This window comes from Panulirus ornatus, chromosome 6 (genome assembly GCF_036320965.1).
Source record: "Panulirus ornatus isolate Po-2019 chromosome 6, ASM3632096v1, whole genome shotgun sequence".
NCBI lineage: Eukaryota > Metazoa > Arthropoda > Malacostraca > Decapoda > Palinuridae > Panulirus > Panulirus ornatus.
Window position 1 is genome coordinate 45,274,825 of NC_092229.1, and position 23,352 is coordinate 45,298,176.

At 39.7% G+C, this 23,352-nt stretch overlaps 1 protein-coding gene across 1 annotated transcript in view; it reads right to left on the minus strand.

The window, feature by feature from the left end:
- Window positions 1-23,352, minus strand: part of LOC139749182 (potassium voltage-gated channel subfamily KQT member 1-like) — a 953,229-nt gene that overhangs the window by 181,904 nt on the left and 747,973 nt on the right. Inside the window, 1 exon segment of the mRNA XM_071662846.1 lies at window positions 8,144-8,271. Within this exon segment, the coding sequence (XP_071518947.1) occupies window positions 8,144-8,271 (128 nt within the window).

The window sequence follows — 23,352 nt, forward strand, 5'->3', positions numbered from 1 at the left end:
CCAAGAGGATATATGTGTCGGAGGTGGAGGGAACGAGGAGAAGAGGGAGACCAAATTGGAGGTGGAAAGATGGAGTGAAAAAGATTTTGTGTGATCGGGGCCTGAACATGCAGGAGGGTGAAAGGAGGGCAAGGAATAGAGTGAATTGGAGCGATGTGGTATACCGGGGTTGACGTGCTGTCAGTGGATTGAATCAGAGCATGTGAAGCGTCTGGGGTAAACCATGGAAAGCTGTGTAGTTATGTATATTTGCGTGTGTGGACGTATGTATATACATGTGTATGGGGGTGGGTTGGGCCATTTCTTTCGTCTGTTTCCTTGCGCTACCTCGCAAACGCGGGAGATAGCGACAAAGCAAAAAAAAAAAAAAAAAATATATATGTGTGTGTGTGTGTGTGTGTGTGTGATAGAATGTAAGTAAGTAAATTCTAGATTAATATGGGTAAAACTGAAAGTTGATGGAGAGAGATGGGTGATTATTGGTGCATATGCACCTGGGCATGAGAAGAAATATCATGAGAGGCAAGTGTTTCGGGAGCAGCTGAATGAATGTGTTAGTGGTTTTGGTGCACAAGACTGGGTTATAGTGATGGGTGATTTGAATGCAAAGGTGAGTAATGTGGCAGTTGAGGGAATAATTGGTATACATGGGGTGTTCAGTGTTGTAAATGGAAATGGTGAAGAGCTTGTAGATTTATGTGCTGAAAAAGGACTGGTGATTGGGAATACCTGGTTTAAAAAGCGAGATATACATAAGTATATGTATGTAGGTAGGAGAGATGGCCAGAGAGCATTATTGGATTACGTGTTAATTGACAGGCGCACGAAAGAGAGACTTTTGGATGTTAATGTGCTGAGAGGTGCAACTGGAGGGATGTCTGATCATTATCTTGTGGAGGCGAAGGTGAAGATTTGTATGGGTTTTCAGAAAAGAAGAGAGAATGTTGGGGTGAAGAGGGTGGTGAGAGTAAGTGAGCTTGGGAAGGAGACTTGTGTGAGGAAGTACCAGGAGAGACTGAATGCAGAGTGGAGGAAGGTGGGGGCAAAGGAGGTAAGGGGGGTGGGGGAGGAATGGGATGTATTTAGGGAAGCAGTGATGGCTTGCGCAAAAGATGCTTGTGGCATGAAAAGCGTGGGAGGTGGGTTGATTAGAAAGGGTAGTGAGTGGTGGGATGAAGAAGTAAGATTATTAGTGAAAGAGAAGAGAGAGGCATTTGGACGATTTTTGCAGGGAAAAAATGCAAATGAGTGGGAGATGTATAAAAGAAAGAGGCCAGTGTTCAAGAGAAAGGTGCAAGAGTTGAAAAAGAGGGCAAATGAGAGTAAGGGTGAGAGAGTATCATTAAATTTTAGGGAGAATAAAAAGATGTTCTGGAAGGAGGTAAATAAAGTGCGTAAGACAAGGGAGCAAATGGGAACTTCAGTGAAGGGCGCTAATGGGGAGGTGATAACAAGTAGTGGTGATGTGAGAAGATGGAGTGAGTATTTTGAAGGTTTGTTTAATGTGTTTGATGATAGAGTGGCAGATATAGGGTGTTTTGGTCGAGGTGGTGTGCAAAGTGAGAGGGTTAGGGAAAATGATTTGGTAAACAGAGAAGAGGTAGTAAAAGCTCTGCAGAAGATGAAAGCTGGCAAGGCAGCAGGTTTGGATGGTACTGCAGTGGAATTTATTAAAAAAAGGGGTGACTGTACTGTTGACTGGTTGGGAAGGTTATTTAATGTATGTATGATTCATGGTGAGGTGCCTGAGGATTAGTGGAATGCTTGCATAGTGCCATTGTACAAAGGCAAAGGGGATAAAAGTGAGTGCTCAAATTACAGAGGTATAAGTTTGTTGAGTATTCCTGGTAAATCATATGGGAGGGTACTGATTGAGAGGGTGAAGGCATGTACAGAGCATCAGATTGGGGAAGAGCAGTGTGGTTTCAGAAGTGGTAGAGGATGTGTGGATCAGGTGTTTGCTTTGAAGAATGTATGTGAGAAATACTTAGAAAAGCAAATGGATTTGTATGTAGCATTTATGGATCTGGAGAAGGCATATGATAGAGTTGATAGTGATGATCTGTGGAAGGTACTAAGAATATATGGTGTGGGAGGCAAGTTGTTAGAAGCAGTGGAAAGTTTTTATCGAGGATGGAAGGCATGTGTATGTGTAGGAAGAGACAGAAGTGATTGGTTCTCAGTGAATGTAGGTTTGCGGCAGGGGTGTGTGATGTCTCCATGGTTGTTTAATTTGTTTATGGATGGGGTTGTTAGGGAGGTGAATGCAAGAGTTTTGGAAAGAGGGGCAAGTATGAAGTCTGTTGGGGATGAGAGAGCTTGGGAAGTGAGTCAGTTGTTGTTCGCTGATGATACAGCGCTGGTGGCTGATTCGTGTGAGAAACTGCAGAAGCTGGTGACTGAGTTTGGTAAAGTGTGTGAAAGTAAAGAGTAAATGTGAATAAGAGCAAGGTTATTAGGTACAGTAGGGTTGAGGGTCAAGTCAAATGGGAGGTAGGTTAGAATGGAGAAAAACTGGAGGAAGTAAAGTGTTTTAGATATCTGGGAGTGGTTCTGGCAGCGGATGGAACCATGGAAGCGGAAGTGAATCATAGGGTGGGGGAGGGGGTGAAAATCCTGGGAGCCTTGAAGAATGTGTGGAAGTCGAGAACATTATCTCGGAAAGCAAAAATGGGTATGTTTGAAGGAACAGTGGTTCCAACAATGTTATATGGTTGCGAGGTGTCGGCTATGGATAGAGTTGTGCACAGGAGGGTGGATGTGCTGGAAATGAGATGTTTGAGGACAATATGTGGTGTGAGGTGGTTTGATCGAGTAAGTAATGTAAGGGTAAGCGAGATGTGTGGAAATAAAAAGAGCGTGGTTGAGAGAGCAGAAGAGGGTGCTTTGAAATGGTTTAGGCACATGGAGAGAAAGAGTGAGGAAAGATTGACCAAGAGGATATATGTGTCGGAGGTGGAGGGAACGAGAAGTGGGAGACCAAATTGGAGGTGGAAAGAAGGAGTGAAAAAGATTTTGTGTGATCGGGCCTGAACATGCAGGAGGGTGAAAAGCGGGCAAGGAATAGAGTGAATTGGATCGATGTGGTATACCGAGGTCGACGTGCTGTTAATGGATTGAATCAGGGCATGTGAAGCATCTGGGGTAAACCATGGAAAGTTTTGTGGGGCCTGGATGTGGAAAGGGAGCTGTGGTTTTAGTGCATTATACATGACAGCTAGAGACTGAGTGTGAACGAATGGGGCCTTTGTTGTCCTTTCCTAGCGCTACCTCACACACATGAGGGGGGAGGGGGTTGTTATTCCATGTGTGGCGAGGTGGCAATGGGAATGAATAAGGGCAGACAGTATGAATTATGTACATGTGTATATATGTATATGTCTGTGTGTGTATATATATGTATACATTGAGATGTATAGGTATGTTTCTATGCGTGTGTGGATGTGTATGTATATACATGTGTATGTGGGTGGGTTGGGCCATTCTTTCATCTGTTTCCTTGCACTACCTCGCTAACGTTGGAGACATTGACAAAGCAAAATAAAAAAAAAAAGTAGAAAAATATATTCCTATGAGTCCACCGGGAAAATGAAACACGATAAGGGAAGTTATCGTGTTTCATTTTCCCTGTGGACTCATAGGAATATCTTGATCATGGGCAAACTTGTGATCCTTTCCAATATATATACATATATATATATTACTATTATTGTGCATAATCACTGTTTCCTATGTCAGCGAGGAAGCGCCAAGAAACACTCGAAGAATAACCCATCCACTCATATACACGTATATGTACATAAATGCCCATATATGCACATATACCTACATTTACATAGCAACATATACATACATTAACACACATAAACAGACATATACATATACATATTCATACTTGCTTGCTTTCATCCATTCCTGTCACTACCCCATCTCACAGGAAATAGCACTGCTACCCTCCGCTTCATTGAGGTAGTGCTAGAAAAACGGACAAAAATGCCGCATTCGTTCACACTCAGTCTCTAGCTGTCATGTGTAATGCACCAAAACCATAGCTCCCAATCCACATCTAGGCCCCACAGGCCTTCCCATGGTTTACTCCAGATGCTTCACATGCCCTGTATCAATCCAATGACAGCTCATTGACCCCGGTATACCACATCGTTCCGATTCACTCTATTCCTTGCACGCCTCTCACCCACCTGTATGTCCAGACCCTAACTGCTTAAAATCTTTTTCACTCTATCCTTCCACCTCTAATTTGGTCTCCCGCTTCTCCTTGTTCCCTCCACCTCTGACACATACATCCTCTTTGTCAATCTTTCTGAACTCATTCTCTCCTTATGGCCAAACCATTACAACACATCCTCTTTTGCTCTCTCGACCATACTCTTTTTATTACCACACATCTCTCTAACCCTTTCATTACTTACTTGATCAAACCAACTTACACCACACATTGTCTTCAAAATTTCATTTCCAACACATCTACCCTCCTCTGCACAACCTAAGTATAGCCCATGCCTCACAATCATATAATATTGTTGGAATTACTATTCCTTCAAACATACCCATTTTCGTTCTCTGAGATAACATTCTCTCCTTGCACATATTCCTCTTTTTTTTAATACACATTTGCCATTTCCCATGTTAGCAAGATAGTGTCAAAATCAGATGACAGCCTTAGACAGAAAAATTTTCATTTAGCCCCCTTTGCTAATGTGAAAAACAGTGATCGGGTAAAAAAAAAAAAAAAATAAGCATCCAAGGGTTATATAACAACAGTAAAATATATAACTTACTGTTACTGGCTTCCAGCTACAATTGGTTACACTAAGAGTGAAAAGTCGCCAGATGAAAAAGAGTAAAGCCTCATCTAGGAACTTCTTTCTCAAAAGGAGTCGATCATTTCCATGCTGCTGATTGCAGTACAGCCTTAAAGCTGCAAAGTCCCATTAAAAGGGATCTAGAGGTAAACAATTAAAAGGAAATATATTCACAGTTCCTACAGGTGTAATAGCGTCAGACTGTATCACTGTTACCAGACATATAGCACCAACAAGGATCATCCTAATCCAAACGAGCTTACTTTCAAAGTTGTATGAGTCCCTTGAAAGAGGCCCTGAAATTGCAATCATATCATAGGACAGAGTCACCACAGAAGCAATAACAAACTTTCAGCACTACATTACACAACTGGAACACTGGCTCACCCTGAACAGAATGCCTGCACCTCCAAAAAAGTCTTCAGTTACTCTTTCAACTCCACACAGATGTGTAACCAACCAGCACCCTCATATCAACTTGAATGGACAATCACTTCCATATCCAACAAAATACCAACTATTCTGGGAATCATAAATGACACACATAACCTTTATCTCCCACACCAATAACATCACCACAATAGCAGCAAAGGAAGTAAATGCCCTCAGAACACTAAGTGGATACAGATTTAGATAAGAAGGGGAGTCCTACAGTATCCTTTATAAACAACCTATCTGCTTCACTCTAAACTATAACTTCTTGCTCCAAAGGAGTCCATCATTTACATGCTACTGATTGCAGTACAGCCTTGAAGCTGTAAAAGCCCTATCAAAGGGGGTCTTGGGGTACATAATTAAAGAGAATTATATTTAGATATACCTATAACTATAAAAGTGTACAGCAGAATCACTATCATCAGACAGAAAGGATCACAGCATCATCAAGGATCCTCCAACCCCAAAGGAGCTCACCTTCAAAGTTTCAGGATTCCCATGAAAGGGAACCTAAAACTGCAATCATATCACAGCATCCTGTCATCACAGATGCAACAACAAACATACAGCATCACATCACACAACTGGAACACTGGCTTACACTAAACAGAATGTCTGCGTCTCCAAAAAAAGTCTTCAGTTACTCTTTTAATTCTATACAGAAGTGAATGCATCTTGCATCCTCCCATCAACTTAGATGGACAATCACTTGCATTCAGCAAAACACCAACTTTTATGGTCATCATATATGACACCTTTATTTACCATATCATCAACATTAACACAAAAGCAACAAAGGAACTAAATGCCATTAGAACACTAAATGGTGCCAGATTTAGATAAGAAAAAAGTTCTATTGTATCCTCTACACACAATTCATCTACTCCATTCTGATCTACACTTTACCTACCTAGTCATCCATCCTGTCAAATGCTAATGCAACAAAACTGGAAACCACAGAAAACAGAGCATTCAGAACAATCGCTGGCTGCCTAGAAACCACAAACACTCAACACCTAAACAGGGAAGCAAAGATGCTTCTAACACAATTTCACCTCAAAATATACTTGGTATTCATTTCTCTGCAATAGCACTCGAGCCTTTCTATTCAGATAACTCCAAAACTAATCATCAGTTAAAGTAGAAAGAAAGCTTACTCTTGCTTAACACTCTAGCAACATATATTCACAGATTCCCCCCTAACTCCAACAAACACAACACTGACAAAACAAGTGTAAAATGAAATGATCTAACAAGCACTTAACAACTTCCCTTCCAACTCAATCTTGTGCGTTCCATCTGAAACTACACTCCCAGACCTATGAGAGTTACACTTTCTCATGTCTGTTCTGGACATCATTCTATCATAACACTACAAACACTGATTCAACATATCTCAACATCCTTTATGACCATGACACAGCTACCGCAATGAGGGCAATACTTACTGCTCAATTACCCCAAAACCTCCCCTAATAGACACATACACACAAGGTCACTACAATGTATAACCTCTCGTCCCACCTGATGGACATGGCCAGCTTCCTGAGCATTGTAAGAGCCTCAAAGAAGATAGAAGGGACTCCTGGAATTATGAGACTCAGAATGGTAACCACTTCATTCTCTCCTAAAAGTGGTTAACTGAAGGGGTAAAAAAGTTACATACTAAAATACAAAATATTTTTCATTCTAAAACCTTAAATATATCTAAAAATTCTACTGCTGAATACCAAGCCCTATGTTCGAAGATATTGTTGAATATAGAAGAATGGATGATCTTAAGCTTTCTGTGGAGTTTAAATAGGGCACAGGGTCTGAAACAACACTAAAATTAGTGAAGCTTGGGGTGACTGAAAGACCATATATACAACACCTGTAAAAACTGCTAAGTTGTGAAGCCTGTGACTCTAGAAAAGTGGTACGAACATGAAGTCTAGTGACTTTCAGTACTGATGAAACATAGACAATTAATAGATGATTTCTCCCTTGCAAATTTCAGAGATTTTATTGAGAACTTTTCATTAGAACAGAAAAAAAACTATAATCATAGTAATTATAATCATGTGACTTCAATATGAAAATTGAAAATTACCATAATCCAGGCGAAGTACATGGTTTTCTCCATCCTTCAATCCATAAAAAAATGCCAAGATACATATGACTTCCTTAACTATTTGCCTTTCCATGACAAAGCAATGTATACCTCTATCAGCCAAACTATTGAGCAACCTAGTTTGTGGAAGTCAGCTAGGGATGCCAAAGCATGGCGTAACTGGTATATTCAAGTTAGCTCTGCATGCAAATGGTGGATTTCACTGGCTGGTGGTTGAGAAAGTGATTACTTTGCTAAGTTGTTCTGACCCATTTCATAAGGTCTTTACTGTTTTTCATACAAAGGTGTTAAAGTTTATGTCTCCACAGTTTGTAAGCTGTTCAAGCACAGAAATGCATTTGCACAATAGTCTATGAAGGATGTATGGAAGCATTGTATAGTGAATAGGTGATCTGGGAGAAAAAGCAAGGGGTATACTAACGGTAACTAATTTTCATAATTTTTCAAAACATCTGGATTACACGAAAACATATCAAATAAAAAAAGGAGACATTAAACGGCTCTTATTAGGAAATATTTTTTCTATACTCTGCCACATTAATTTGTAAGACTCCTAACCTTGTATTATTTCACAAAGAAATTCATATATAGCAGCCCCTATAATCAAAGACTGAATTACAATAATCACACTGGGATGCATTAATACACAGTGAAGTACATACTGGGATACATACAGCAAAACTTCATGTTAAGTCCAACTTATAGCCCATGGAATGGTGGTGCACACTGTACGAATCTAGGCGTCTAGACTACAGCGAATCCGCTGACTCACCTCCCATGCAGGTATTTAACTCTTGTTAGGAGATCTGCATGGCCCGAGGAATATTGTTCTATAACGTCTTTTACATCATAGGGTTTTAGGGCCTCTTTGAACTTACGTCTGGCTAGGAAGTACCTAATCTGAAGAAGGGAGAAAGAGTACGATAGTTTAGGACAGGGGAAACAAGGATGTGCTGGACCTTTAAGGTTATTTTCCAACCGTGTTTAGTTAGTAAGGTTGGCTGCTAATGTATTTCATCTTTCCTAATTAGCAATGTGTTTATTTAATGTGGGTATTACCTTTACAATTTATAAGTTAGAATTTGCAACATATGCTTCAAATAAACTCCCAGAACTCATCAAAAACGGTTAGAAAATCCACTGCAACTAGCAGTTGTGAGGTCAGGCTGGTAGAGGGAACTACAGGAGCTTGCCCTTTAGCAAGATTTTCTACATGCTACTGATGTCCTCTGTGTGACAAAAATGAATGTCCATTTGTTCAGTTACCTGACAGACACATGTGACAGAGATGCAATTTAAATTTTGGTTTATGATCTGAGTTATAGGCAACTGAAAAATTCATCATATAAAACACTGTCACATCTGGCTAACATTATGTTACAAATGGTGTCAGCCACTTGATTACTCAATGAATAAATAAACCCTTGGGGGATGGTAGGATATTCTAGTTTCAAAGGAATTACATGTTCAAAACAGATTTTCAAGAAAGCGTTAGTCAAGATTGAATTTGGTGATAGGATTCTTCCTAATGGAAAATAAATCAGTAAGGAAAAACAAAATTTACTGCTGGCAAGGGTTGCATCATGAAGGAGGATACAGGCAAAGAATTCAAAATATCTGTAAGGCAATTTATCTTTCACTATAGTTTCTGGAATATAAAAAGGAACAGTTTAGTAGTAACTATGTGGATTTTATTTTCATGAAAAACTTTAATATGATTTTATTGCATTCACACAATTACGTGCAAAATATACTACCATTATCAGATGGTTTCCATCACTGAATTAAAACTCCTCTTTCAATTACCTATTGCTAATTAACCAGGAAGGAATATGAAAGTCACATCTTAAGTCAACAAAATATAAATAAAAAAGTCACATATCATATAAGCCACAGGTATCAACAATCAGTGTTCTCAAAGAATAACAGTTTTCAGTTCCTGTTACATTACAGTACTTGCATTATGCTCAAACCTTATTCAGTGGCATAATACTATATATGGTCAGTATCATACACATAAAACTAATAAAATACGATACCCTGGACATGTAGTTGATATCTATTTACAGTATATATATTTATTGTGTCTAAGGCTCCAGTTACAGACAGAAATCTTCGCAGTGGCTGGACCCTGAATGAAAAAGAATTGGCTCTGATTTTGTGAAAAGCATGTTCTTGACTCAGAATCCTTACCTATCCTCCTATCATGTTGTCCTGTAGCTATGCCATCTAATTTACTCTGCACATTAGATGAGCCTATGACAAATAATGCCACAGTCACTCTAAATGCACACAAAAAGCAAATATATAATGTGTCCTGGAGAACAGCATAAAAAGTTTAATCAAAAACAATAAATGCTAAGCCATTACTCTTACCTTCCTGCCAATGATATACTGACACATGCTCCTTTGTGCTGCTGCTTGGTAAACTTAGTCTCAAATCTCAGTAGTCATACTGAGAAAACCCAATTCTATGGGGGAAGGTGGACTGGGTAACAAAGGGCAAGTGATAGTTCTAGATCAAAAATAAAGTTTTCACATGTCCAAAAGCAACATTTTGTGCTAGTCGATGCATCACCTGCCTTCAAATTATGTAGTTTTACCAGAGAAAAAGTATGAGACACAGATTTACCTAAATAAAAAATACCTTAACATTCAGTCAAATCTCATAAAGACCTTAAGACCAAGCAGTATGTGGATTCCTGAATTCTGAAAAATCGCATTCTTTTTAGTGATGAATCAGTCTGGCCTTTTCACAGAAAAGGGAGCATGAACTAGTCACCCCCTTTACTTCTGCACTGCTCTGGACCACTCATATTGCACTTCATCAAGCTATGCTAACTTTACTCTGTGCAATAATTAATGCTTGGCCACCCCCACTGTACTTTTGCTGAAAGCAAATAATTTTAAAATACTGTTATGCTGCCTCTTGTTATCATATATTTTTACAATTGCAACACCATGATGCTAGCAAGTTTCTGTGGTTAAACATCTTCCAGTATTTGTAATATTCCAGCATTTTGAGTGATACTAAAAATAATATGTATTACATTCAAAACTGCAGATTCTTGAGTTGTATGAACTTTTGAAATTTGGATTTCTGAGTTCTGATTACATCACCACTAATTAAATATAGCTTTTGTCTTCTGGTGGTGATGGCCTGAAAAACTTATCTTGATGAGGTCTCTACAAGTCAACACATATTTGTATGTGGCTTGGCACCCCAAAGGAAAAAAACCACTATGCCATCAGAGATATGTCAGAAAGTGCTGTGTTGGATATAGTATGGGAGATAATAGCGCTTAGACCAAGATCTGTTAGCATGTGCTCTACTGCTTAATACATTACTGAAGACACTGTACAGGCCAAGGCATGTCAGCATGTACTTTGCTACCTGACATGTTATAGAATAAATACTATACACATAAAGATAGGCCAACATCCATTATGCTACTTGATACATTAGAGCAATGAACACTCTATGGGCATGTACAGATCAGTAAGTACTGTGTTGCTTGACACAAACATAGATGAAATTGTATAGGTATGACTGGACCACATGTGCTATGCTGCATGATGTATCTACATGTCTCTCCACATCCCATACACATTTCATAAGGTAAATACATACTATACTTAATGTCTCTCCATACCGACTGCCTCTTGATAGGCAAGTTAATGCTTATTAACCCTTTCATTTTACCAAGTTTTGTGATTAGCCTTGATCTGTAAGAACAGGTTCCTGAAGTGTAAGGTAGGGGTAAACTTTTTATTTCTATTTGAGTTGGAGATTTGTTATGGAGTGTTTGGGTGAGAGGGATCTAGTGCTGTTGCAAAGAATTCAGTGTCAAGTTTGTTGTATGTTACAATAAGCCACATTTGTGGTCGAGCTTAGTAAAGTGCATTGAGCCATATCTGTGGCCAGGCACAGTGCAATGCACCAAGTTCTAATTTGAATTTCCAAGATGTCACAAACAACTTTACAACACAACTGGATAAAATAGTACACATCAAAGTCACCTGTAAATTGTCAAAGAAAGTGTAACTGTGTCATCATATTGGGAAGTCACGTTTATGGGCTGATAATATAACGGAAATCATATCTAAAATGTAAAAAAACGATTTTGTGCTTTTTGTTAATATATCTCATTGAAATATGGTTAGTTTTTAATTTATTCACTAAATACAATTTCCTCTTCCAATGATACATAACAAGTAAATACTGTTTCCAAAATATGAAAAACTGTGTATGTGAAAATATGTATATGACATGTATGGGATGTGTGATATCACATTTGCTAAAAAATTACACCATAAGTAAAAAGTTTACGTGTAAGATGTAATTACACCTAGAAAACACATAATCATTCACTCGCATGGATATGGGTTTTAGTTATTGGCAGGTAGCTACCGACAAGGAAGGTACATTACCAGTATTACCCATGTGGGTATCAGAGAGTGAGTGGCCAGCCAGCATTTTAGTGGTTAAGTTGCACTCCTCTGACCTAGGAAGCTATCTTTTCTTTCTGTCTCACCAACACATGGACTGCTGGCATTCTATCAACAAACCTACAATCTTTCCTTGTTGCACATAACACTTGACAACACTTAACTCACATGTATCGCACTCACTTTGGTGAGTGCGATACATTAGCCCTGTCTTTTGGCAAAATGATAGGAGCAGTAAATAGAAGCAGTAGGTAGGAATATTAAATGGGATCATTATTTAGAAGAAGCAGGTAGGAACATTAGTGGACACCTTAGGTAGAAGTAGCCAAGAGAAATAGTAAGTAGGGAGCCTCTGGAAACACTGCTAGAGTTGCCCTCCACCAGTGGTCTGTTAAAGGTGAGGCACTAAAACTAAAAAATGGCACTGAAGTCACCAGTTATGGAGACTTTTGCCATGGTCACCCCACTCAGGAAGTTCCCATAGGGAATGGGCATCTGAAATATAAAGACAGATAGGGGATAGGAAAGAAAGAATGCTTCCCACATATTCCCTGCATGTTGCAAAAGGCAACTAAAAGGGGAGGGAGTGGGGGTAAGGAAATCCTCCCCTCCAGTTTTTACTTTTCCAAATGAAAGAACAGAGAAGGGAGCCAAGTGAGGATTTTTCCTTGTAGGCTCAGTCCTCTGTTCTTAACGCTACCTAGGTAATGTGGAAAATGTCAAACATGTATAAAAAAAAAAAAGATAGACCTATAGAAAAGGAAGATCCATCCACTCAACACTCTCCTATACCAATGAGAAAAGATTACTACCCTTTTTGGTATTATCTTAAATAAAATATGATACTGAGGTATTCAGTAAGGGGGAAAAGATTGTTTTTTTTTCTTTTGTGCACTGGAGAATATTATTTTTAAAATGAAAATGCATTAAGGAAATGTTATTTCCTCATGAATACACAACAAAACGGTTATTTGACAGGATCTGTGCCTCCTGTTAGGCAGGTAAATGCTTACCGAAGATTAATCTATATACTATGTGCTTCTTGATTGTGACTTAAGTGTTGTCAAGCATTACATATGACAGAATGCCAGTAGTCCATGTGTGGATGAGGCAGACAGAAATAGATTACCTCCACAAAACATCAAAAATCCCTCCTCTCAGAAAATGTAGCCTTATACTCCTGTGTCTGGTAGCTAGAGCTTAAAAAAAAAAAAAAAAAAAAAAAAAAATAAAGTCGAATGTTTCAAAGGTTCATTGAGCAAAATTCCTTACTTTGCAGTCCTGCAAAAACCTTATCCCAAGACCAAACCAGTGTTTTGTCTTATGACAGTGTGAAAAAAAAATCTTTACAAAATTTAGTATCAAATACACAGTGGTAATTTTTTGTAATTGCCTATTTGTACATGTATGGGGATGGAGATTTATACTAATGAGGCTCCATCTCTTAAGCTTTATCTACCATCAAGCATCATACATTTTTGTATCTGCTTGCATCTATAATTTCAATACTGCTTATTTCAGTCATCTATCATCCTGATATCAAAAAGTACCTCTTCCTTAAAAGCTTTACACTTTACTTCTTCTCGTAAACTCTGGCTGTTCTAACACTTCATCTTGCAAAGAATTGCTTGCTGTTAACCTCATCAAACTGATCTAGAAACAAAGTTTATGATAAAGTCACCCATCATCCCCAGCTCTTTCAGGGAGGGCAAATTTGCAGCCCAAACCTTATTACCTATACTTTGCATTTCCTTGGAATTAATTTCATTAATTATGTATCAGACCAGCTTAAGAGTTTGCTTAGATCCCCTTCCAAGTTGATGCAATCACCATTCTTTACTTCCCTCATGACCTTGCAAACACTTGCAAGGTTCAGTCCATTTGGCAAGTCATTTACATAAATCAAGAAGATTAGTGGTCCTATAACTGAGCACTGCAGCATGCCACTTGTGACCTCCAGCCAATCTTGAGAATGCTCTAGAAACATGTATGCTCTCATTCCTTCAACTAAGGTAATCTTCTGTCCATGGAAAGAGTTTCCCCTCTTATTCTTGCATGAAGATCCAGCTTCTTAATCACCATATTTAGTAGTGTCAGATGTTTTCTAGCAGTTCAGAAAAACTTAACCTACCCATACAACCCTAGTCTGGAACAAAACTCATTCAGTCCCAAAAGTCTAAGGAACTTGTTGCAAAACCTCCTTTCCCTAACTCTTGTGTTGTCTCTCACTAAGAGTTTCTCCTTTGAAATCAGTTTACATCTATTAAGGAGACTGGTCTGCACTTCTGCGCAATTTCTTCTTTCTTTCTAAATGAGAGGCAAAATACTTGCTCTCTTATACTTCTTTGGGACTACACCCTCCTCTAGCAACAAACTGAAATATATTTCAAGTAGCCCATCATGTGTGTCAGCACACTACTTTAGCACATACTGAGAGGGTTCATCAGGAACATAACATCAGCCTTATACAAGTTAAGGCTTCAGATCTAATAACCTGATCGTTGTTTTAGGCACTTGTAATACTTTCCAGGACCTCATCCAACAGTGAAAACACTTTTGAAATCATTCACATCCTTCCACATTCCTTCATCATCCTAAACAATTTCTCCCTCTAAATCCTCTAAACTGATTAGCTGCTCTTCTAAACAGTAATCTACTCCTAATGAATTTCATGGAAAAGTTTTATTATATCTCCTACCCTGTTAAAACATTCCTTTTCTTGAACTATTCATTTACTGCCCTCTAATATATTTCAAATACTGAATGGCTGTTGTTTCACCTATATTTCCTCTACACATTCTCCTTTTCTTGAACTATTTATTTATTGCTCTCTAATATATTTCAAATGCTGAATGGCTGTTGTTTCACCTATATTTCCTCTACCCATTCTTCAGCACTCCCAGAATTTTCACCCCCTCCCCAACTTATAACTCATCTCCACTTCCTTGGTTCCATGCACTGCCAGTCCAATTCCAGATATCTAAAACACTTCACCTCCTCCAATTTTTCTCCACTCAAATTTAATCCCAACTAAATTGTCCCTCAACCCTGCTGCACCTAATAACCTTGCATTTTATTCAAATCTGAAATTTCCTGTGTGGTGGGGTAATGACAGGAACGGATGAAGGCAAGCAAGTATGAATATGTATATATGTATATATCTGTGTATGTATACGTATGTATATGTATGTATATGTATGTGTATGGGCGTTTATGTACACATATATATATATATATATATATATATATATATATATATATATATATATATATATATATATATATATATTTTTTTTTTTTTTTTTTTTTTCATACTATTCGCTATTTCCCGCGATAGCGAGGTAGCGTTAAGAACAGAGGACTGGGCCTTTGAGGGAATATCCTCACCTGGCCCTCTTCTCTGTTCCTTCTTTTGGAAAATTAAAAAAAAACAAAAAAAAAAAACGAGAGGGGAGGATTTCCAGCCCCCCGCTCCCTTCCCTTTTAGTCGCCTTCTACGACACGCAGGGAATACGTGGGAAGTATTCTTTCTCCCCTATCCCCAGGGAATATATATATATATATATATATATATATATATATATATATATATATATATATATATATATATATATTTTTCAAACTATTCGCCATTTCCCGCATTAGCGAGGTAGCGTTAAGAACAGAGGACTGGGCCTTGAGGGAATACCCTCACCTGGCCCAATTTTCTGTTCCTTCTTTTGGAAAATTAAAAAAAAAAAGAGAGGGGAGGATTTCCAGCCCCCCGCTCCCTCCCCTTTTAGTCGCCTTCTACGACACGCAGGGAATACGTGAGAAGTATTCTTTCTCCCCTATCCCCAGGGATATATATATATATATATATATATATATATTATTATTATTATTATACTTTGTCACTGTCTCTCACATTAGCGAGGTAGTGCAAGGAAACAGACGAAAGAATGGCCCAACCCACCCACATACACATGCATACACATATACGTCCACACACGCACACATACATACCTATACATCTCAACGTATACATATCTATACACATACAGACAATTGCATGTATACACATGTACATAATTCATACTGTCTGCCCTTATTCATCCCCATCGCCACCCCACCACACATGAAATGACAACCCCTTTCCCTGGCATGTGTGCAAGGTAGTGCTAGGAAAAGACAACAAAAGCCACATTCGTTCACACTCAGTCTCTAGCTGTCATGTATAATGCATTGAAACCACAGCTCCCTTTCCACATCCAGGCCCCACAAAACTTTCCATGGTTTACCCAAGATGCTTGATATGCCCTGGTTCAATCCATTGACATCACGTCAGCCCAGGTATACCACATCGTTCCAATATATATATATATATATATATATATATATATATATATATATATATATATATATATATATATATATATATATATTTTTTATTATATTATTTTTATTATACTTTGTCGCTGTCTCCCGCGTTTGCGAGGTAGCGCAAGGAAACAGACGAAAGAAATGGCCCAACCCCCCCCATACACATGTATATACATACGTCCACACACGCAAATATACATACCTACACAGCTTTCCATGGTTTACCCCAGACGCTTCACATGCCCTGATTCAATCCACTGACAGCACGTCAACCCCGGTATACCACATCGCTCCAATTCACTCTATTCCTTGCCCTCCTTTCACCCTCCTGCATGTTCAGGCCCCGATCACACAAAATCTTTTTCACTCCATCTTTCCACCTCCAATTTGGTCTCCCTCTTCTCCTCGTTCCCTCCACCTCCGACACATATATCCTCTTGGTCAATCTTTCCTCACTCATTCTCTCCATGTGCCCAAACCATTTCAAAACACCCTCTTCTGCTCTCTCAACCACGCTCTTTTTATTTCCACACATCTCTCTTACCCTTACGTTACTTACTCGATCAAACCACCTCACACCACACACTGTCCTCAAACATCTCATTTCCAGCACATCCATCCTTCTGTGCACAACTCTATCCATAGCCCACGCCTCGCAACCATACAACATTGTTGGAACCACTATTCCTTCAAACATACCCATTTTTGCTTTCCGAGATAATGTTCTCGACTTCCACACATTCTTCAAGGCTCCCAGGATTTTCGCCCCCTCCCCCACCCTATGATTCACTTCCGCTTCCATGGTTCCATCCGCTGCCAGATCCACTCCCAGATATCTAAAACACTTTACTTCCTCCAGTTTTTCTCCATTCAAACTTACCTCCCAATTGACTTGACCCTCAACCCTACTGTACCTAATAACCTTGCTCTTATTCACATTTACTCTTAACTTTCTTCTTCCACACACTTTACCAAACTCAGTCACGAGCTTCTGCAGCTTCTCACATAAATCAGCCACCAGCACTGTATCATCAGCGAACAACAACTGACTCACTTCCCAAGCTCTCTCATCCACAACAGACTTCAAACTTGCCCCTCTTTCCAAAACTCTTGCATTCACCTCCCTAACAACTCCATCCATAAACAAATTAAACAACCATGGAGACATCACACACCCCTGCCGCAAACCTACATTCACCGAGAACCAATCACTTTCCTCTCTTCCTACACGTACACATGCCTTACATCCTCGATAAAAACTTTTCACTGCTTCTAACAACTTGCCTCCCACACCATATATTCTTAATACCTTCCACAGAGCATCTCTATCAACTCTATCATATGCCTTCTCCAGATCCATAAATGCTACATACAAATCCATTTGCTTTTCTAAGTATTTCTCACATACATTCTTCAAAGCAAACACCTGATCCACACATCCTCTACCACTTCTGAAACCACACTGCTCTTCCCCAACCTGATGCTCTGTACATGCCTTCACCCTCTCAATCAATACCCTCCCATATAATTTACCAGGAATACTCAACAAACTTATACCTCTGTAATTTGAGCACTCACTCTTATCCCCTTTGCCTTTGTACAATGGCACTATGCACGCATTCCGCCAATCCTCAGGCACCTCACCATGAGTCATACATACATTAAATAACCTTACCAACCAGTCAACAATACAGTCACCCCCTTTTTTATAAATTCCACTGCAATACCATCCAAACCTGCTGCCTTGCCGGCTTTCATCTTCCGCAAAGCTTTTACTACCTCTTCTCTGTTTACCAAATCATTTTCCCTAACCCTCTCACTTTGCACACCACCTCGACCAATACACCCTATATCTTCCACTCTATCATCAAACATATTCAAGAAACCTTCAAAATACTCACTCCATCTCCTTCTCACATCACCACTACTTGTTATCACCTCCCCATTAGCGCCCTTCACTGAAGTTCCCATTTGCTCCGTTGTCTTACGCACTTTATATACCTCCTTCCAGAACATTTTTTTATTCTCCCTAAAATATAATGATACTCTCTCACCCCAACTCTCATTTTTCCTCTTTTTCACCTCTTGCACCTTTCTCTTGACATCCTGTCTCTTTCTTTTATACATCTCCCACTCAACTGCATTTTTTCCCTGCAAAAATCGTCCAAATGCCTCTCTCTTCTCTTTCACTAATAATCTTACTTCTTCATCCCACCACTCACTACCCTTTCTAATCAACCCACCTCCCACACTTCTCATGCCACAAGCGTCTTTTGCGCAATCCATCACTGATTCCCTAAATACATCCCATTCCTCCCCCACTCCCCTTACTTCCATTGTTCTCACCTTTTTCCATTCTGTACTCAGTCTCTCCTGGTACTTCCTCACACAAGTCTCCTTCCCAAGCTCACTTACTCTCACCACCCTCTTCACCCCAACATTCACTCTTCTTTTCTGAAAAACCATACAAATCCTCACATTCGCCTCCACAAGATAATGATCAGACATCCCTCCAGTTGCACCTCTCAGCACATTTACATCCAAAAGTCTCTCTTTCATGCGCCTGTCAATTAACACGTAATCCAATAATGCTCTCTGGCCATCTTTCCTACTTACATACGTATACTTATGTATATCTCGCTTTTTAAACCAGGTATTCCTAATCACCAGTCCTTTTTCAGCACATAAATCTACAAGCTCTTCACCATTTCCATTTACAACACTGAACACCCCATGTATACCAATTATTCCCTCAATTGCCACATTACTCACCTTTGCATTCAAATCACCCATCACTATAACCCGGTCTTGTGCATCAAAACCAATAACACACTCATTCAGCTGCTCCCAAAACACTTGCCTCTCATGATCTTTCTTCTCATGCTCAGGTGCATATGCACCAATAATCACCCATCTCTCTCCATCAACTTTCAGTTTTACCCATATTAATCAAGAATGTACCTTCTTACATTCTATCACATACTCCCAAAACTCCTGTTTTACTAGTAGTGCTACTCCTTCCCTTGCTCTAGTCCTCTCACTAACTCCTGACTTTACTCCCAAGACATTCCCAAACCACTCTTCCCCTTTACCCTTGAGCTTCGTTTCACTAAGAGCCAAAACATCCAGGTTCCTTTCCTCAAACATACTACCTATCTCTCCTTTTTTCACATCTTGGTTACATCCACACACATTTAGACACCACAATCTGAGTCTACGAGGAGGATGAGCACTCCCCGCGTGACTCCTTCTGTTTCCCATTTTTTAGAAAGTTATATATATATATATATATATATATATCTTTCTTCTTTCATACTATTCGCCATTTCCCGCATTAGCGAGGTAGCGTTAAGAACAGAGGACTGGGCCTTTGAGGGAATATCCTCACCTGGCCCCTTCTTTGTTCCTTCTTTTGGAAAATTGAAAAAAAACGAAAGGGGAGGATCTCCAACCACCCGCTCCCTCTCCTTTTAGTCGCCTTCTACGACACGCAGGGAATACGTGGGAAGTATTCTTTCTCCCCTATCCCCAGGGATATATATATATATATATATATATATATATATATATATATATATATATATATATATATATTTTCTTTTCTTTTTTTTTGCTTTGTCGCTGTCTCCCGCGTTTGTGAGGTAGTGCAAGAAAACAGACGAAAGAAATGGCCCAACCCACCCCCATACACATGTATATACATACGTCCACACACGCAAATATACAATACCTACACAGCTTTCCATGGTTTACCCCAGACACTTCACATGCCCTGATTCAATCGACTGACAGCACGTCAACCCCGGTATACCACATCAATCCAATTCACTCTATTCCTTGCCCTCCTTTCACCCTCCTGCATGTTCAGGCCTCGATCACACAAAATCTTTTTCACTCCATCTTTCCACCTCCAATTTGGTCTCCCACTTCTCCTGGTTCCCTCCACCTCCGACACATATATCCTCTTGGTCAATCTTTCCTCACTCATTCTCTCCATGTGCCCAAACCATTTCAAAACACCCTCTTCTGCTCTCTCAACCACGCTCTTTTTATTTCCACACATCTCTCTTACCCTTACGTTACTTACTCGATCAAACCACCTCACACCACACACTGTCCTCAAACATCTTATTTCCAGCACATCCATCCTCCTGCACACAACTCTATCCATAGCCCACGCCTCGCAACCATACAACATTGTTGGAACCACTATTCCTTCAAACATACCCATTTTTGCTTTCCGAGATAATGTTCTCAACTTCCACACATTCTTCAAGGCTCCCAGGATTTTCGCCCCCTCCCCCACCCTATGATCCATTTCCGCTTCCATGGTTCCATCCGCTGCCAGATCCACTCCCAGATATCTAAAACACTTTACTTCCTCCAGTTTTTCTCCATTCAAACTTACCTCCCAATTGACTTGACCCTCAACCCTACTGTACCTAATTACCTTGCTCTTATTCACATTTACTCTTAACTTTCTTCTTTCACACACTTTACCAAACTCAGTCACTAGCTTCTGCAGTTTCTTGCATGAATCAGCCACCAGCGCTGTATCATCAGCGAACAACAACTGACTCACTTCCCAAGCTCTCTTATCCCAACAGACTTCATACTTGCCCCTCTTTCCAAAACTCTTGCATTCACCTCCCTAACAACCCCATCCATAAACAAATTAAACAACCATGGCGACATCACACACCCCTGCCGCATACCTACATTCATTGAGAACCAATCACTTTCCTCTCTTCCTACACGTACACATGCCTTACATCCTCGATAAAAACTTTTCACTGCTTCTAACAACTTGCCTCCCTCACCATATATTCTTAATACCTTCCACAGAGCATCTCTATCAACTCTATCATATGCCTTCTCCAGATCCATAAATGCTACATACATATCCATTTGCTTTTCTAAGTATTTCTCACATACATTCTTCAAAGCAAACACCTGATCCACACATCCTCTACCACTTCTGAAACCACACTGCTCTTCCCCAATCTGATGCTCTGTACATGCCTTCACCCTCTCAATCAATACCCTCCCATATAATTTACCAGGAATACTCAACAAACTTATACCTCTGTAATTTGAGCACTCACTCTTATCCCCTTTGCCTTTGTACAATGGCACTATGCACGCATTCCGCCAATCCTCAGGCACCTCACCATGAGTCATACATACATTAAATAACATTACCAACCAGTCAACAATACAGTCACCCCCTTTTTTATAAATTCCACTGCAATACCATCCAAACCTGCTGCCTTGCCGGCTTTCATCTTCCGCAAAGCTTTTACTACCACTTCTCTGTTTACCAAATCATTTTCCCTAACCCTCTCACTTTGCACACCACCTCGACCAATACACCCTATATCTTCCACTCTATCATCAAACATATTCAAGAAACCTTCAAAATACTCACTCCATCTCCTTCTCACATCACCACTACTTGTTATCACCTCCCCATTAGCGCCCTTCACTGAAGTTCCCATTTGCTCCGTTGTCTTACGCACTTTATATACCTCCTTCCAGAACATTTTTTTATTCTCCCTAAAATTTAATGATACTCTCTCACCCCAACTCTCATTTGCCCTCATTTTCACCTCTTGCACCTTTCTCTTGACCTCCTGTCTCTTTCTTTTATACATCTCCCACTCGATTGCATTTTTTCCTTGCAAAAATCGTCCAAATGCCTCTCTCTTCTCTTTCACTAATAATCTTACTTCTTTATCCCACCACTCACTACCCTTTCTAATCAACCCACCTCCCACACTTCTCATGCCACAAGCGTCTTTTGCGCAATCCATCACTGATTCCCTAAATACATCCCATTCCTCCCCCACTCCCCTTACTTCCATTGTTCTCACCTTTTTCCATTCTGTACTCAGTCTCTCCTGGTACTTCCTCACACAAGTCTCCTTCCCAAGCTCACTTACTCTCACCACCCTCTTCACCCCAACATTCACTCTTCTTTTCTGAAAAACCATACAAATCTCACATTCGCCTCCACAAGATAATGATCAGACATCCCTCCAGTTGCACCTCTCAGCACATTTACATCCAAAAGTCTCTCTTTCATGCGCCTGTCAATTAACACGTATCCAATAATGCTCTCTGGCCATCTTTCCTACTTACATACGTATACTTATGTATATCTCGCTTTTTAAACCAGGTATTCCTAATCACCAGTCCTTTTTCAGCACATAAATCTACAAGCTCTTCACCATTTCCATTTACAACACTGAACACCCCATGTATACCAATTATTCCCTCAATTGCCACATTACTCACCTTTGCATTCAAATCACCCATCACTATAACCCGGTCTTGTGCATCAAAACCAATAACACACTCATTCAGATGCTCCCAAAACACTTGCCTCTCATGATCTTTCTTCTCATGCTCAGGTGCATATGCACCAATAATCACCCATCTCTCTCCATCAACTTTCAGTTTTACCCATATTAATCAAGAATTTACCTTTCTTACATTCTATCACATACTCCCAAAACTCCTGTTTTACTAGTAGTGCTACTCCTTCCCTTGCTCTAGTCCTCTCACTAACTCCTGACTTTACTCCCAAGACATTCCCAAACCACTCTTCCCCTTTACCCTTGAGCTTCGTTTCACTAAGAGCCAAAACATCCAGGTTCCTTTCCTCAAACATACTACCTATCTCTCCTTTTTTCACATCTTGGTTACATCCACACACATTTAGACACCACAATCTGAGTCTACGAGGAGGATGAGCACTCCCCGCGTGACTCCTTCTGTTTCCCATTTTTTAGAAAGTTATATATATATATATATATATATATATCTTTCTTCTTTCATACTATTCGCCATTTCCCGCATTAGCGAGGTAGCGTTAAGAACAGAGGACTGGGCCTTTGAGGGAATATCCTCACCTGGCCCCTTCTTTGTTCCTTCTTTTCAAAAATTGAAAAAAACGAAAGGGGAGGATTTCCAACCACCCGCTCCCTCCCCTTTTAGTCGCCTTCTACGACACGCAGGGAATACGTGGGAAGTATTCTTTCTCCCCTATCCCCAGGGATATATATATATATATATATATATATATATATATATATATATATATATATATATATATATTTTCTTTTCTTTTTTTTTGCTTTGTCGCTGTCCCCCGCGTTTGTGAGGTAG